The following is a 19,528-nucleotide window of genomic DNA, read 5'->3' on the forward strand; positions in this document are numbered from 1 at the left end:
TACATTTACAATCTTGAAATTCCTTCTCTGAACTGTAATTGGAAATAATTTAATTTTCTTAAACTTTGACTTTGTTCTGGACACATTATTTTAGTAACGTCCTGTATGCACTATTTTACAAATGATGCTTCTGTAAAGGGCTTAATTGATTTTCCAATATTCCAAGCTAGAACATAGCTAGCAAGAAGCTTTTTCTGTTTAAGACCGAGGACACTTGTGTGATGTGTTTGTATTTTCTTGTTTTGTATTTATCAAAATATTTGTGGGCCTATGCATTTCACTCAAAATGAAACGAAATACATGTTTGTCATGCAGAACTGAGTGTAAACGTATTGTAATATACTGATTATTATGTATAACCAACAGTTATACAGATAGCCCCAAAATAAATTATTTTCACATGTCCATGTAATTGTATGATATTCTTTCTGAAGAGTCGAGTATTGTCGTCGCAACACACGCTTAAGAATTTTCGAACAAATTAAGTATTTCCCATCTCCCCACCACAGCCTGGCTTTCAAAAATCAATTTTGTATCAACAATGAATAAATTTCTTTGCATCGATCTGATGTGCTTCGTCAGATCAACTTTGATGACATCATGAACGCTTTCTCTGTGAAGAAAGTGCGATGGAAATTTTTATAATTCCCAAGTTAGATGCATGTATTTTGATTCCAATAATTTATTGTTTTCTGAATCGTAACATTTCATTTAAAACTAATTTAAACTAAACATGACCTGTTTAATAGATGCGCAAAAATTGTTTGTGAGAATTGGGTCAGAGGGGATTTTAGCATTGCCTAGAGGCGGCACTATACCCAAATCCGGCCCTGCAAGCAAGTGGAAATCGCGTGACCACAACAATCCCATCGCGAGTGGCAACCATATTGATTCGTAATTTGAGTTGCTATTAATGCAGAGCTCGGCAACCTACGGCTCGTGGGTCCTATAAAAACTAAAGGCCTATAAATAAAGTAATAGATTTAAAAAAATTAACTTACATTTTCTTTCAACCTCGAAATAAATTATTGCTTTGGGGAACTTACCGCCTTCTGCTACAATTGATTAGTAGGAGAGACATACTCCCTCTCTCTCTCATATGCTGTATTAAAATTAACTCGACAAATAGCTCCCAAACTACCTCCTGCATTATACAGGGCTTTCATTTCAAAACTTCCCAGTCTAAATAACTATATAAATTGAATTAAATTTAAACAAAAAACACCTCAATTTATATATTGAAGCGGAAGTCTGAAACCAGGCTTAATTGCAGTTCAGATTTCATCCTCCATGCCCCACCCACCCCCCACTTTGAAATTTCAAATGGTACCCCTATATTTTATACTTAAATATGAAAGAGCATTCAATTGTTTATACACCTCATTCATTTATTTCACATCTTTCGTTTCATATCGTTGCCTGGCAACCTCGATTTTTGTTACTGTTAATTAGAAGTGAAGCTACAAATCAGGGGCGGCTTTAGAGGTAGTGCCGTTGTGCCATGGCACTACCAGAATACAGAAGGAAAAGGAGAATTCATATTTTCCGCTCAAAACCTGAGAGAAACAAGTTACGCTTACACAAACTCTACCGTCAATATGATCTTTGCAGCGAAACATGTTGCAACCAGTGTTTGGAGGATGGATCTGTGCCAGCCACTACATCCCATAAGAAATATAATGGGATGCGCGCGCAATCTCCATGTTCGCTCATCCTTTTCAGCATCTAAAACATGATCTAAAACGTGCCAGGCACAATTTGCCGCTGGCTTTTGCAATGCTTGTGAAACTGTATACATCCCCATTTTCTACGCCAATCCCTTACTACCTCTCGCTCTGTCTGTCCTTCCACTTTGTCGGAACAAGTTTCTTAGAGCGAAGACTGCAACAATAAGATAATAAAATCTCTCCCGGTTTCTTGAAAACTTGGCTTGAGAAAGTTTTCACTTTATTATTTCTACCAACAGTACCAATTGTAGTGTGAACGTGTGAAGTCGTGAGGTTGTCATCGTAATAGTGGTCGTGTTATCGTGTTGTGTACTGTGAAAAAATGGATTCGGTTGGCGCTTTATTGAAATCTCCGTTTTTAACGTTAACTGGTTGTGTGGATGTGATGTGAAAAATGCGTTCTTCTGTTTCCCGGGTGTTCTGTTCGGAGGTGAACTTAGCTGGTCAAAAGTGGGTGTGACAGATTTAGTACATTTATGAGATAAAATAAAAACACATCATAAGTCAAAGGTTAACATGAATAACGTTTTCAGTTTGTCTATGCTGGTTAAAGCGAACACAGAAAATAGTTAAATTCACACTACAGATTCGCGATTGCAAAACACAATGAGCAAGTTGATAAAAACAGATATGTGTTAAATTTAATAATAAATTGCATACGATTTTGTGGGGCACTAGATTTAGCACTAAGAGGGCACGATGAATCTGAGGAGTTTTGTTTGCAAAATAGACAACTTCAACAAAAAAATGATGGATTTATTTTCAAGTCAGAAGAATCTCAGCGAATGGGTTTTATCTATCGCGTATATTAACCTGGTCAACAAAAGTGCTCAAGTGCTCCAGTTGTATAAATTTTGGTGAGTGATTATTATTATTATTATTATTATTATTATTATTATTATTATTATTATTATTAGAGACTAGAATTTCATGCACTATAAAATCCCAAAATATGCATGCATTCATGCACTATCAAACAATGAAATATGCATGATCAAGCGAAAAATACATTAAAATATGCACTTTTATTTTTGTTTCAAATGTCTTATTTCACTTCACATTTTTTTGCACAGTTAAAACCTAACAACATTTTTAAATTGGTTTCTGTGAGGTTCCTGCACTTATCTCTATATTGCAAGAAGTTACGGGTTTAAACTTGAACGAACATATTTGTGATAGTGTCAGGTCAAATTCTTCATCAAGTTTTCGCCACAAATAACTTTCTTCACTGAACAAAAGAATCCGCAGTCCGGGTTAGCATTTATGACCCTGTCCAGTTTGTTTTTCGCCGCTACATCCACTTTCCCACGGGCATAACTGAGGGATCTATGAAATTCTTTGAAGATTCTTTCTTTTGTTGCATTCTTGCAATATGTGAAACAGATGCGACATGCTGGTCGACTTGAAATTTTTTAGTACATTTCATCTGAAATTATAATAGACCTCACGGTTACCTAGATACGATTTAAAACGGACATCATAATTTAATAATTATTTTAAACAAGTTTTGTCTTTTTTTTTTACAAAGAGCAATTGTCACATAAAATATTCGGAAACAGAACAGCATTGCTTTACTCTTTACTCCAACAGTCGCAAAATACGACATCCTCATCTGACCTAATAAAATCTTTTCCTTTACAGTAATCCACTGTGCAAAGAATACACTTTTGGAATCTTTAAATTGGAAACATATTAGAACCACATTAACACGCGCATACAGAATAAACAAGCACATTAACTACTTACGATATTCACACACTGCAAACACAGTTTAACGATGATTCCAATTTTAGAAGAATCTAAATTGCTACTAGTACTAGAAAAGGAAGAGAATTTACAACCTCCCTGAAAGAGGATGCTTTTGACCTAAATTATTTGTCGGCAGTTTCCTTGAACCCTCTATATTTCCTCTCTACTTACTATTCTCAAAATAGCCAACGTAATAAATTCATTTATGACACGCAGTGTATAGAGGGTCGTTGGTAAAGTGTTGTAAAAGTGGACTTCCGTCCAGGGAAAGGTCCTCTAACACCTTACTGTGAAAATCTTAACATTTTATTTAATTTTTCTGTTATTTAGTTTTTTCTTTTTCTTCTTCAATCCTGATTCCTGATATGGGACACAAAATCGAGAAACTGAGGTGTCCACACAAAATCATTGAAACATACATTTAAACTGAATGTAATGTATATTATATGCATTATTAAGCTAAAAATTACCTAAATATGCATTACACAGCATCACACGTATTGGAAGAGACTAGCTACTAACACGTAACTGAAGTGAGAATGGGAAATAATCTGTTAGGAAAGCGAGAACACTGCACTGACCCACGTGGTCTGTGTTGCCACATGTACATTTTACAAGTTCAGTATCACATGCTTTTGAACAATGTCAGTTCTTGTAAAGTCATACTACCATTATAAGAAAAACTGGTGACCGATTAATTTTTTTATGTTAAAAATAATGTAGTTTGGAGTACTATCAATTTCAAATATATATGTGCAAAACTGACAGCTTGGCTGTTGTCCTGTCTAGTAGACAATGAATGGAAGTGAATTTCAGGGGCCAAAAGGCTCTGCTATACTAACGTAGAACTACTTCCTCTTACTAAAAGAAATTAGTGTAAAATTAAAAAATTTAAAATAAGCAGTTACTGACAAACTTGAATTTATTCAAGAATTGCTAAACAGCATGTGTACTGACCTGCCAGAAAAAAAGTGGACAATTAGTTTACTAGTTCAACAGGTTTCTCTGTTAAATTGTAAGAAGTCCAGCATGAGGTATTCATGGAGGTAAAGTCTAATAGTTTTTTGGTAACTGGTAGATCTATATCCCCACATTGTTACAGATACATAAGAAGCAATTCAGGTTTATTGTTGCCTTGTGAAATTAAATTAAGTAGAATCTACAACAGTTTTTCCACAGATCCAATAATACGAGTAGATCAACAATCTTCACATTTATTTAACTACTTGTCCAAGAAAGTACCATGTCTAAAGGAGGAAGATGTAAGTGTCTTATTGCTACTCGGATGAAATCCACTTAAAATCCAGTTTATAATAGTTGGTCAGGCAGAAGGAAATTCACAATGTGCTTCTACTGCATATGTCTTTATGGTACTAAGTTTGAACACAAGATGTAGCACATATTTTGCCTGTTGCAACCATAAAAGCTGAACATTTGTATTTGTTTGTAAGCGGTATTATTTTAAAGCTGGAGGACATAAGTTTCCAAGTTTTTGGCATTGTCTCAGGTAACAATGCTATAAACAGAAAGATTGTTTCATTATTTAATAACCCCAGGGCTGAAAGTACAATACCAACCATCCCAATAGCAATGCCACAGAGCAACCCCTGTACTTTATTTTTGACAGTGTAAAGTAAATTATGTTAATAATAACTGGCTCAAGCAAACAGATTAGGTTATTAGACTTAAATGTTTCAGTCATGATATACAATGAAGAAGAGGCTTCTTTTCCTGCTCTTAAAGCGCTTCATGCCCTAGAGAAGGACAATTCACTAAAATATGGTAAACTCTGACATGTTAGTCGTATTTCAACAGTGTTTTTCATTAAAATGTACATAATATTAAAATGTTACAATAGACTATTAAAACACTTAACAAGTTAAAATTCGTGTTATCTAGACACGTTTCAGGGTTTTGCTGTCCTATTCTCAGTAGCTATTGAGCCAGATCGGCTGTTGTTCCTGCTGACGTCTGGTGCCTATGTACAGTATATTGCTGGAGTCAGCCAGCTAGAAACACGTACCAGGAAACAATCACAGTAAATTTTCAGAGTATTACAGAATTTATGATTCGCTTTTCTGTGTCGTTGAACGAAGGAATGACAGGTTTCAGTATGCAGACAGTCGTTATTGTACCACACAACAGTTGGCTTGGTTGATTTATCTTCATTGGATCAACATAATGCATAAGAACTATTTTTTTTAACTGGTGGGGTGCAAACAGATGACCTGGAAGACAGATTTGGTAACTACCATCAGATGAGTGGTGGGAATTACCACATATTATCTGTTAGACAGGTTTATGGAACGGAAGCAAAATTAATTTATCTGCAGTTAATTTTGAGGTCGAATGAAGTAGGAAATATTTTAATTTCACAAAATGAAATCTATGTAAGTGATTCAATGTCAAAGAAGGTAAATGATGTTACTGTAACAGAGGATGACATAGATAATTTAGATTAGAGTACTTTTTCTGTATTGCATTATATTAGTGACTATTGTTCTTATAGAATAGTAAAAGCGTTATTGTAAGATTTTTGTATGTAGTGATGATAATGAAACGAAATGGAAATATAAAAATTGGAGATTTATCCTTCGAAGAGGTGGAAAAATTCAAATATCTTGGAGCAACAGTACCAAATATAAATGACACTCGGGAGGAAATTAAACGCAGAATAAATATGGGAAATGCGTGTTATTATTCGGTTGAGAAGCTCTTATCATCCAGTCTGCTGTCGAAAAATCTGAAAGTTAGAATTTATAAAACAGTTATATTACCGGTTCTTCTGTATGGTTGTGAAACTTGGACTCTCACTCTGAGAGAGGAACATAGGTTCAGGGTGTTTGAGAATAAGGTGCTAAGGAAAATATTTGGGGCTAAGTGGGATGAAGTTACAGGAGAATGGAGAAAGTTACACAACACAGAACTGCACGCATTGTATTCTTCACCTGACATAATTAGGAACATAAATCGAGACGTTTGAGATGGGCAGGGCATGTAGCACGTATGGGCGAATCCAGAAATGCATATAGAGTGTTAGTTGGGAGACCGGAGGGAAAAAGACCTTTAGGGAGGCCGAGACGTAGATGGGAGGATAATATTAAAATGGATTTGAGGGAGGTGGGGTATGATGATAGAGACTGGATTAATCTTGCACAGGATAGGGACCGCTGGCGGGCTTATGTGAGGGCAGCAATGAACCTTCGGGTTCCTTAAAAGCCATTTGTAAGTAAGTAAGTAAGTGATGATAATGAAACTAGAGATGCAAGAAATAATTTGATCTGTCAGGTGAACAGAGATCACTTATGTTTCCTAGTAGACGACAGATGTTACATGCGTGTCTTATATTTTTGCAATTACTCAGAAAATTCTGGATCACAACGAAGAGCTTTTTTCAGAACAAGAAAATCAGCGAAAGGTTTTGTCCAGAATGTCTATGGACAGCATACCATGTAATTTATTTTCAGCTCTTCAATGTACAGTAGGTCACAGTGAAAAAGATATTGTCCACTCTATTATATCCCCTACCGTCAATATTTTATTGAACAATTATGTGAAAAAAGTGAATGATTTCCTAAGAAAGAAACATGTTGCTAATTTTAATATTGTCTTATGTATTCTATATGGGTCATAATGAAGAGCTATTTTTGTAACTGTCGGTGAAATTCATTTTCTGCAATATCTGTTCAATGTTTTGCCATGTAATCTGTTGAAGATTTATGTAAAATAAATATATGTTATCAATTGAGGGGGTTAGAAATAAAGGGATGCAACAAGTGACATTTCTAATAATATCAGTTAAGTGCATTCAGGTTAAGCCAAGGAATCTAAAATTTTAATGTAAAACCACATCACACATTAAAATTTAGATTAAACATTTCACATAATTTACGAAAGAAATATTTTCAATCTCATTTTCTCAAAAGTAACTTAAGTGCACTTATACTCCTTTGCTTCCGACTCCTTCAATTAGCCTATAAGATGGGAGAAAAATCTTGGTATTATTTGAATAATGAACATTAAATCAGTGATATTAAATTATTCCTATTTTTTATTCATTTTAATTTTCATTATTTTTAATATTTTCTACAAAGTTAAAGGGACTAAACTAACATCACCCAAGGCCAGTAATCAATCTGCTATAGGCTATTTACAACTTTCCATTTACTTTACGAATTTGTTAAAGGGTTAGGTACAGCTTACAGCAGTAAAATTTTGGAAATATTCAACATTTTTCCCTCCATTAGTGTATCTTGTACAATAATGAAAATTGGTATGTGTAAAACACTATCCTTCTGCTACACGAAAAAAAATATTTTTACAATTAAAAGAAATTATTTACATTTTTTTTTTTCAAAATTCACTTCACTGTGCAGTGATTAAGCATTTCCCACTTAACTAAAAAATTATCCAACATTCTGTGATGAAATTTTTTGTGTGTATTTATGCATGTTATATCTAAAATATGATGCAAGATCACTTCTCTACCTTTGATAGATAAAAAATAAATTCATTTAAAAAATGGTCAAGTATCAGTACTTTCTTCTAACACAAAATTAAAAAAATATATTATTTATTAAAGAATGTAGTTAAAAGAGCATGATATTGTAAACATGAGTTTCAGTAATAAAATAAAAGAGAGAGAACATGAAAAGTTAACAAGTTTATGAATGATGAGGGAAAAGCTTCATCAGTGAACTGCCATCATTTTGAATTTGTAAAAAAAAAAAAACATATAAATATTTTTTTTAATTGTAAATATATATATATATAGAGTTATAATTTATACAGGCGAAGTATTACATTGCCACAGCTGATTCAAATGCATAACAAGTGACTGGCCAGATGTCAGAGGAGCGAAGGAGCTTATAGTGAAAATCCAGTTAAGAATCACGGTAGCAATGCATAAGATGTGAGGCTCTGCAATGAGGCAATGGGCAGGCTGTAAGATGATTAACTGCGCATGCGCGCACATCTTATGCATTGCTACCGTGATTCTCAACTGGATTCTTCAGTTACAAGCCGGAGCAACACTGTAATTAACTGTCAACCGGAGGCCTACTTTCCAGAACACGTGTTTGTGTTAATGACGATTTTCAATGTAAATTAATGTTACAATATAAGTGTGTGTCGAGGGAATTATGTTCTCGGTCGTACCAAACGTTAATTGTTGATATATTATAAACTAAGTGCGTGTTGGCGATAAAAACAAGACAAGAAATGAAAATGTGGCTGCAATCGTTAGCAATTTTTACGGTTATTATTAATGACAATATTCTTCTAAATATTAAATATTGTATAAACTACATTTTTATAGTCTTACTTGTGGTTTGTTGTGTATCAGAATTCTGGCCAAATTGTTGGGTCTCGCCTGCTATATCAATAAAGTTACGGCGTTCATTTTCAAGTTCATTGTTTTGTGATCCCATAAATGCTACAGTTTTGTTGAAGATTCGGAATTCCTGCTATACGTCAGAACTACCTATAATTTGTAGATGCATACACTCAATTTTTTGGTTTTCAAGGTTTGTTTATTAATAGTATTTCTTTTGCAATAAATTAGTTATAAACATGTTTCTTTTCACTTCGTATTTACAGGATTAAAAGTTCACTGAGTTTACGATAATCAGCACATACTTAATATGTAATGATGTGTTTTGTTACGTATTATGTTGAAGGTATGTTTCTTCATTTTTTCATAGATCTTTATGCTTGGTCTAACTGTATTTACATCCTCATACCTTATTATAATATGTCAATAGTTTCCTCTGTATACGTTTTTATTTTATTTGAATAATTTACATTCTTAGCTTGTTTTCTGTAGTTATATTTATTTAAAACTATAATGTATTTTAAAAAGGTTTATAACAAATAATTTAAGATAACAGTATTTTTATGGTGACTAGCCAGGTTTAAGCCAAAACTGGCTTCCTGGGCATTTGAAATATTTATAGAAAATCACGATAGATAATCACATGAAATTAAAATGCATATCATATCCTAGACCCTTACGTCAGAGATGGAACAACATAAAGCGGCAAAACTTTGTCAATTTACTAGCCACATAATGGTTAATTGATTGGAATAGGGTATTCCGAAAGTACGTCGTTATTTTATTTATTTTTGGTACGAGTAACATTTCTTTAAGTATTTATTTATTTTGCCTTGTACCATCAATAAAAAACACGTATGCTTTTAATTTTTTTTAAATTATAAGTGGCTGTATGCAAGTACTTACGCGGTATTCTGAAACTCAAATAAAATACCATTTCGGATTCCGTAATAAATTACGTACATCAATACACTGAATCTTGATCATATACACTTAGTTTTGTATCAATTAATGTCAGAAATGTACATGTGACAACGAAATCAAAGCACTAAAACGTCAAACGTCAAGCCTTTATTTCGCCTCCGCCCGCCTCCACTCAGCATTGCCAAACCTACCCATGCTCCGGCTTGTAACTGAAGATGGCTCTGCTCATTGCCATCTCACAGCCTCCATGATCCTGGCGCGAGCCTCTCGTATCAATGCTTATAATGTCAAACGGTGTTGCTACATTTTAATTTAGTTACAGAATTTTTAGACCGAATCAGTACATTGATTTCTACCGTCACCATGCACTACAAGATGACCTTTAAGTAAAATTAAAATCACCAACCTTTTTTATTTTCATCAATCGACTCGATATATGATAATACTGTTACATAGCTACTCCACGTGAAGATGATATCGGCACATAAATTACAAATGCTAACGCATAATTGGTAGACAAATTATCGCTCCTTGTTTTGTGTCTGGAGCGGCATCTGAAAACGCCTAATCAATAAACAAACTCTTATCTTACCTCTTCAAAGGAAACCGTCGTCTTAGACATAGGCTGCATATAGCAATTGAACGCTCAGACTATACCTACGTACCTATCTACTAGAGTCGGGCAAACAGCCTCTTACTCCCGCTCGTTCTCGTAGGCGAGACTAGCTGGCCGATAACGCCAGTTCCGAGAATCGTATTCTCGAGATTGGCACTCTCGGGAACGAGGAATACCGGGTCCCGGCCTGTTATCGCACGGCCGACTTATCGTTATGAAATGCGTACACTGACTGTACGAGAACCAGTAAAAATTTTGAGTGGTCATCACTTTTAAAAGTAATTTCCATCCTTTCTCAACATTTCTCTCGCTTTGACCCCCCCCCCATCTAACGTGAAAAACAAAAAAGTTTGCCGCTTACCAGAGGTGAAGTGTGAACAGATCTATCTCCAGCGAAGTTTTTTTTTTTTTTTTTTTTTTCACTTTCCAAAAAAGATTTTCAGTTCGATTTGTTTTTCTATGCTTTCCTTAGACATTGAGCTATCAATCCAAAAAATTACAGCGCGATTGATTAAGTATTATAGGAGCTACGACATGATATATATTTAAAGAATCGGGAAATGTATAAGCCAATGCTTCCTATAGGAGCACGGCCCGAGCGATATTGCTTTCTTATCATTACTACAGTCCCGCCTAGACGTCCGAGACTGTCGGGAGTGATCTAGTATCGGTAATCTCGGGACCAAGAGAATCTCGTGTTCTCTATCAATGAGTCATTTGGCTACGTTAGGTACTCGCGCACTGGGCGAGACTGAGGTGATTACGCAACCGAGAACTGGCGATAATATGAGGCAATCTGCCCGACTCTACTATCTACTATGGAGACCGAATGACAAGGCAAAATAGCAATAACAACACAATAATGATAGAAATTATAATAATAATGTGATAATAACTAAATGATAATAACATTGCGATAATAACTAAAGGACGAGAGAAGAGATTTCGTATGATTGAAAAGACATGATCAGTAGCTGGCATAACATACATTCTGTGAAGTGTCAAGTAAGTAAACCGTTTTGTACATGACGAATATCATAGGTTCTCATAGGAATCGAACTCCTGCCGTCAGTATAATAAACCGTCATCGAACGAGATGTATATTGTGCGAACACAGCTCAGTAGAGAGAGGGTTCGGAACCGGATTAAGTGGCTCAGTTTCCGAAGGAATGCAAAGTCTTATTTTCAAATTCAAGTTGAACAGAGTAAAAACGCAACGCTACACTTTATGTTTACGGTATGGATACGTACCTAACTTTATTTGCGGCGCATCCACATCACTCTGTATGCCGGTACGTGGCACGTTGCTGTACATGTCAACAAGTCACAGCACTAAACCTCTCAACACTATGAGCACGTTCACGGTATGGACTGGCAGAGAGACAAACTGCGAAAATATCGGAATCGCACTGACAAATACTGCGGCTGTAGGAGGAAATAGCCTTGTATGACGCTGCGTCATGTGTTTACAAGATCGTTGCATCACTGGGAGAGATTGCAGGCGCGTTCTCTGTTATCTTTCGGACGACGATTGTAAATGTTTCATTATTTATTTATTTATCCCACAACCTCACTTTAAGTCCCTCAGAAAGTGATGTCTTAGATATGTTTACGTTATGGATTTTTGTCCGAAACAAACATTCAAAACATTGCCACTGTCACATATTAGACTTCAGGACATCTTTCGCCTCTAAGCCTATTCAGTTGCAACTTATTTTAAAAGGCCATTTTTCGTCTGTAGCTTTTGATTTATAATCTATTCTTATGGTTTCAGGCATGTCGTGTAGGGTTCCAGGTTACAAGTTTTGATGTATTATTCCAGCCGTGGCGAAAAGGCCATGGTGCGCCGAGCCACTGTGTAAGCTGCAACGTGCATAGCACCTATGGAGGGAGGCGGACAACCGAAGGGGAAGTAGTTTAGGACGTGTAACGAAGAAAGAAATGAACAAGAAAATATATGACACATTATCACAACCTAAAATTAACTGTCTTCAGAATGTCTCTGCGACAAAGTTTCAAAATCAGGAATTATGTCACTTACTGCCAATCGTAGTTGATCACGAAGGTATTTGTCTGTCAGTCGTGATCTAAATTTGATTTTTACTATTTTCATTGTTGAAAATAATTTTTCACAAACGTAAGTTACAGCGAACATGGCTTCAACAGAGCAAGCGAAAGAACGAAGCTTCAAATATTTATTTTTTTCCGAAGATCAGAAAAGTTCAATATCTGTCAAGTCCTTACATCTAGCCTTCATTTAACGTCACATTGTAAATCTGTGAGTTTAAATTGAAAATCTAACCGCATTATTCGTACATCTGCTGTAAAAGAATCGACGTACAGAGATGATAATGATGATGATGATGATGATGATGATAATAATAATAATAATAATAATAATAATAATAATAACAACACTTAACCTTTTAATGTTTCATCAGTAACATGTAGTAACTTATAATGCCGTTTTATGTTATACAACCGTTTTCCTAGTAATATTTGTGAACAAATCATACATTTAATATTTTCATCATATTGTAAGCAAAAGAATGCGTCCTCCCATCCTACTTGAAACTTTCGTTTTTTTATAGAGGTACATGGTTTCGAGAGATATATTGCGACGATACGCCACTCGCAGGTCCGAGACAAATACAAATAGAACGGAGTTTGACTCCAGTGAGTAAGAGGGTGGGGGTTGTAGGTAGGAAGCGAGAGAAAAGCACTGCGAGCCACAATGTGCTCGTGAGTCGCATTTTCGCCGCGGCTGAATTATTCGATTTTTTGTTTGCTAATTTGACCTCACGTTTTTATTCTCCAGTACAACTCTTTTTTTTTTCGAATATGGTGCTGAGTAGGCCTAATAGTATTTCTTCATTGCTTCCTTTGTATTGAAATATCTAGAAAAGAAAGCTCTCAGTATTCTTTACTTACAAAATGATCTGCACACGACTCATAATAAGAAGACACAAAGAATGATAAATTCTATGACAGCAAGACTGCGAAACTAATGAAAGAGGTTTCATCAACAACTCTTAACAAGACTTACTGTGAAGTTGATGGTTTCTATGACACTCTGCTGGTTAGTGTATGTTACTAGTCAGCGATGTATGCAATGGAGGAGGAAAGGAACTGGCCGCCCTACCCCATTATTCCTGACTTAGTTGCCTCATGCGTGATGCCTTATTTATGAGTAGGGCTCGGATTTTTAGGTTCTAAAAATCGGAAAATATTTATTTTTTGGTGTGCTAACCAGGGGCGGCTTTCGAAGAGGGGCTGCGGAGCTGCAGCACCCCCAGACATTTGTGGCTCTTGTCTCGTTTTATGTTGTGAAATACATTTATTATACTATCTCTATTTAGCAGCTCGAATTTAAAAAAAAAATTTCGCTCTCAATGACATGCACGCAATCGTTAGTGAAGTCACTTCCTCCCCTGGTGCTGCCAGAGCGAAACCAGAGACAAGGACTATAGGGTGAAGCCACTTCCTCCCCTGGAGCTGCCAGTCTAGTCTCGGATGCTTTGCGCGTTAGTTTTACCCCTCCTCCCTGCTGCCCCTTGCCTTGAATCCAGAGTTTCCAGGGGCTGCAAAATGTGCAGCAGTTTGACAGTAGCGCGCAGTTTTAAATACATTTTCTTGAATGTTGTCAGTATAACAAGTGCAACAATGTTTAATTCTGTACAATATTTACAATATGGAACTAATATTTATATAAAGTAAGTTGCTTGGTTTACTTTTGTATGCAGCCCCCCGTAATTCAATACCCACGAGCCGCCACTGGTGCTAACAATCGGGAAAATATGTAACAATAAAGAAATAATATTTAATTATGCTTCAATTATTTTATGTGAATATAAACAATATGCAATACTCACCAGTATAAATTCTGTAGTGTTTGGGTAAAGGGAGATAAGTCATAAAAATGAGTTCGGAGATAAATGAAACTTAAACTTGGAACCCTTATGACAAATAATTTTCTACACAAATAAAACACATCAACTGCTTGTATTCTTTGATATAATTTAACTTGTGTGTTCATCTGGGGAACAAAATTCCACCTGGACAAAAAAATGACTTCTATCCCTTCACCCGAACACCACAGAATTATACTTTCTCGCCAAATGCTGAAGAATTACAGTACACAATGAGATTCATCCACAAGTTGTCCATCACAAATGACTGACGATTATCGCGGAACACTGCCTCGTACTGGGAAAAAGAGGGCCCTGGCCTTGGGAAAAAACATGCACTCCCTAGAGACATGTTAATGATTGGAAACAAAAACAGTGGCAGCTGATGTTTATGAAATTATAATTTCTTCCTGAATCAGCATTATGATAACTTACAAGGCATTCCTAATTGACACATCAATGTTTATGTATATTAGTTATAGGTCCCGCAACCACGGATTACTGACGGAAGGAATTCGAATCAAACAATGCGATAAGGAAGAGCGGGCGAAAGGAAAGGTCACGAGATAACTTGAATGATATTCAAGAGTACAGTCGGAAGAGAAACGACATCGATAGAATCAGTCTTGCGTTGTGATAGTTACATTACGACTTCAGTTTGTTCCATTGCATGTGAATCCGTGTCTTGTATCGCACGGTATTATTATTTCATTCGTAAACATATGTTGCGCGTTTAATTAGCTTCGAATTTTTATCTTGCTACGTTCTTTATTTCCACAGCGATGTCCTCATTTGTTCATCTTCTTGGAAGAGACAGTACTTCCATCGGCTCCCACCTCTCCCCCCTCCGCGTGCCTACATACACACGTCAAAACAGACAGCAACGCCATCATTGCTTTTCGGTAATCGTTTCTTGCGCGAGCTTAGGGCCCTTTCACACGAGCGACTTTTTGCCGCCAAGGTCGACTGCAAAAAGCAGTTGACCTTAGCGGCTTGTCGCGGGGATGCAGTCGGTAATGCATTTAAATGGGAAACGCCGGCTGCTTTACACACGAGCGCTGACCCCGACGGCAGACCGACTGCAGCCGCTGTCTTGCAGTCGGTCCCCGCGACGGGCGGCAGCGTTTTCTGCTTTCACACGGACGGCTTTTATCCGCCAAGATCGGCGACACGCAATGGTTCAAAACATTACATTTATCTGAAAATAATTAATATCTTTTCTCCTATTTAACAGATTATCATGTAACTTTGTACAGTAGTTACAGGTAGTATATTTGTTTTGTGTACAAACTCCGGTAACATTTTTATAAGGGAAACTACCTCTTATATGTCGGCCTCGGTAGCGTAGTTAGCCTTCTGTGCTCGAGGTTGCGGGTTCGATCCCGGCTCAGGTTGATCTCATTTAAGTGTGCTTAAATGCGACAGGCTCATGTCAGATTTACTGACATGTAAAAGAATTCCTGCGAGACAAAATTCCGACACACCGGCGACGCTGATATAGTCTCTGCAGTTCCGAGTGTCGTTAAATAAACCATATTTTTTTACTACTCCTTATGAAGTGCATCTAGAGAAAATTAATAACTTTTCTCCTATGTAACAGATTTTCATAAAACTTTGTGCAATAGTTTCGGGTAATTTATTTGTTTTGTATACAAACTCCGATTACGTTGGTACAAGAACAACTACCTCTTATAGAGGGTGTATTTAGAGAAAAATTCATAACTTGTATCCTATTTAACAGATTTTCATGAAACTTTGTGCAATAGTTTCGGGTAGTATATTTGTTTTGTTTACAAACTCTGATTATGTTGGTACAATAGAAACTATCCCTTACAGAGGGTGTATTCAGAGAAAAATTAGTACATTTTCTTCTATCTAGCAGATTTTTATGAAACTCTGTACAGTAGTTACAGGTAGTATATTTGTTTTGTACAAACTGCGATTACGTTTGTATAAGGGAAACTACCTCTTATAGGGGGTGCATTTAGAGAAAAATTAATAACTTTTCTTCTATTTAACATATTTTCATGAAACTCTGTGCAGTAGTTACAGGTAGTATATTTGTTTTGTATACATATTCTGATTACGTTTGGCTAAGGAAAACTACCCCATATAGGGAGGTGCATTTAGACAAAATTACCAACTGTTCTCCTATTTAACAGAAAATACGTTGAAAAGTATGCTACGAAAGCGACTGAAGGTAAATGAAATTTATAGCAACATGAAACAGAAATATCTCAGAGTAAAGTAATATGTAGCTTGTTTGAGTTAAATTGAGTAATTTTTTAATCTCAGGACAAAGTTAGAAATAAAAAATGAGAGTTTGTACTGCTTAAAAAGACTTCAAGTAAGCCACAAAACATAAATTAATAACACTTGCCAATCACTTTACATGATAGAACATACAGTGGATACAAAAAGTATTTGTACACACTTGTTTTTCTTAATATTTAAATAAATATCAAGATGAATTTTATAAATACAATTGTAACAGGTAACAGTAGTAATATTAAGAGCTATGTACTTGATAAGAATTGCGTACAGCTACAAATTGAAATAAGGATCAGAAAACTTTAATTTCTTGTAGTAAAAAAAGTATTTGCACATTAAAATTCTCAATTCATAAGTCCTATTTTATTGGCTAAATCACATCAAATGAAATATTTGATGTTATAGTGGGGATTAGTATGTGTATTGAAGGATAGAACATCAATAAACAACATGAGTCCTAAAGCACAAGAGTTACCTTAGTCCATGCGGGGTAGAACTGTTTTTCAACTTTGGCAAGGCCAGAATTGCCGTAAAATTGGAAAAGATCTGTCCCTGCCTTTTTCTACTGTGTGTTATTTGTGCAAGAACTACGATGAGACTGGAACAACAGTCAATAAACCGCGAACAGGAAGACCAAAAATTCTTACACTTAGGGAGAGACGTCAAATAATTCACACTGTCATCAAAGATCCATTCCGAAGTGCTGTAACGTTAGCTGCGAACAATTCTACAACGTCGGTCAAACAGGTTAATCTTCAGACTATCAGGAATGTTTTGCATAGTACTAAATTCCATGGCCGAACTCCGAGAAAAAACTCCACTTTAGTGAAACTAATAAGAAGAAACGGTTGGATTTCGCTAAAGAATACAAAGATAAGCCCCTGGAAGTTTATTTTTTCAGACGAGGGCAAGTACAATCTATTTGGTTCTTATGAAAGAAAGTTAATGTGGCGGAGACCTAATCAGGAACTGAAAAAGGAAAATCTTACAGTCACAATAAAACACGGTGGCGGTCATATCTTGGTTTGGGGTTGCTTGGAATCCTCTGGGGTGGGAAATTTAGCAATAATTCATGGAATAATGAATTACAGAATGTATATCGAGCTGTTGCGCCATAATTTACTTAGCGCAGAAAAATTGAAAGTTATTATTTCCAACAAGACAACGACCCCAACCACACTGCTCAAATAACAAAGATGTGGTTGTTGTATAACACACCCAGAAGGCTTGTGACCCCACCTCAATCACCTGATCTGAATACAATTGAGAATTTGTGGCACTTATTGGGCAAAGAAATCAGAAAACACCGCATATAAACAAGACAGATTTTCATAATGCTCTTATGGAATAATGGACTGAAATTCCTCCCGATACAACAAAAAAGTTGGTGCACTCCATACCACGAAGACTAGAAGCCGTGGTTGAAGCCAATGGATTCCACACAAAGTACTGAGAAAGACTTCTCTAGTTTGCTTGAGTTTATTATTTAATTTACTGGCTGTGCAAATACTTTTTTGACATCTAAAAATGCAGTTTTTAGTTTGTAATTTTATTTTGTAACTATATGCAATTTTTATTGATTATATAAGTTGTTCTTTCCATGCTGCTACTTACTAAACTTATATTGAGAAAATTATCGTTATTATTTCTTTGAACATTAAAAAAACAAGGGTGTGCAAATACTTTTTGTATCCACTGTACCTTGAAGATGAATTTCCATCTCGTTTCACTTCAATTAAAATCGCAATAGAAGAATACTACTCTACTCCACAATCGCCGTCACTGGCATGGCTTGCGGGACTGTTTTTCCCTATGTTTACTCTATCATCACGTTCTCCTAAGTAACACGATTATTTAATTTTATGAGTAGGTCAGAAAATCGATTTTTGGCCTCACAGATTGTTGATTTGGACAGCTGCGTGACAGTTTCGTTCTGACAACTGAGCTCTCAAGATGGAATCTTTCGATACAGATGCATTCATCGCAGAAATACAAAGTGAGCCTGCTATATGGGATTACCAAAGTGATAAATACAGTAATCGACTTGAAAAAAACAAAAGCTTGGGAACAAGTGTGTTTGAAATTTCACACAAACTTCATGGAACTCAGCAGCAAGGAGAAGAATGAAATTGGTAAGTACACATAGGCCTGAATACCGGGTGGCGCAAAAGTCATTTTACACTCTTGAAAATAAATGTCATTGTAGTAATATCACGAAAACAACGCATGTAATTTGGCACCAGTAATTTACTAGTGGAGTTTAAGGTTAATATCGTACATAATTGTACTTTTTCAGGTTGGTGACGAAACAAAAGACAAACATTTAGGTTGGTATCATAATATAATCGAAGTTTTGCAGGTTAGTAGGTAACAAAAGAAAAGACAAACAGTTAGGTTGGTATCATAGATATAGGCCTAATCGAAGTTTTGCATATTGGTTACGAAACAAAATACAAACATTTAGGGTGGTATCATAAATAATCGAAATGTCGGGTGTGATTGGATCGTAGCTACTTTATTGACGGCAATCTCAATGCGCATGTATACGATACTTGGATTTACTTCGATATGTGATACCAAAACTTACCTCCCCATTATAGTAGAGATATTCATGTGTACTTGGTTCAGGTTTTTAAGCTTAGAGTGATAGGATGGTCTGCAGCCATTAAAATGTAATCACGTTCATTCGATTTCGGCCCAAAGGACTTCTATCTGTGGGGTGGGTTAGCAGATACATGGTCCAACACTGAACTGCCCAAATTACGAAAATGTCCATTATGTGGTAACGTCCACTTATGTAAAATGTCAAAGCTCATAAAATGTCCAATTACATAAAGTCCAAAATTAAAATGTGCAAACTGGCCAAGGGGCAGTTCTTAATTGAATATGATCCAATGCCTAAAATGTCCACTTGGAACGAAGTTGTGTAAAATTTCCAGACTTACCTAAAAATATGTTACTACTGAATAGTGATTAAAAAGTGTTACGGTAACTGCATTTA

At 35.8% G+C, this 19,528-nt stretch overlaps 1 protein-coding gene across 10 annotated transcripts in view; it reads right to left on the minus strand.

Moving 5' to 3' along the window:
• Nucleotides 1-19,528, minus strand: part of LOC138705188 (band 7 protein AGAP004871-like) — a 683,889-nt gene that overhangs the window by 378,190 nt on the left and 286,171 nt on the right. Inside the window, exon 1 of one of the 10 annotated variants that reach the window (XM_069833919.1) lies at nucleotides 11,600-11,756. The exons of 7 other annotated variants lie outside the window; for them this stretch is intronic. In XM_069833919.1, the coding sequence (XP_069690020.1) occupies nucleotides 11,600-11,663 (64 nt within the window). In that variant the 5' untranslated portion in view covers nucleotides 11,664-11,756. Of the gene's footprint in view, nucleotides 1-11,599; nucleotides 11,757-19,528 lie in introns of those variants that run through there. 2 more of the 10 variants (XM_069833913.1, XM_069833914.1) reach the window with 2 other exon arrangements.

The sequence above is a fragment of the Periplaneta americana genome, chromosome 8 (assembly GCF_040183065.1).
Source record: "Periplaneta americana isolate PAMFEO1 chromosome 8, P.americana_PAMFEO1_priV1, whole genome shotgun sequence".
NCBI classification, from domain to species: domain Eukaryota; kingdom Metazoa; phylum Arthropoda; class Insecta; order Blattodea; family Blattidae; genus Periplaneta; species Periplaneta americana.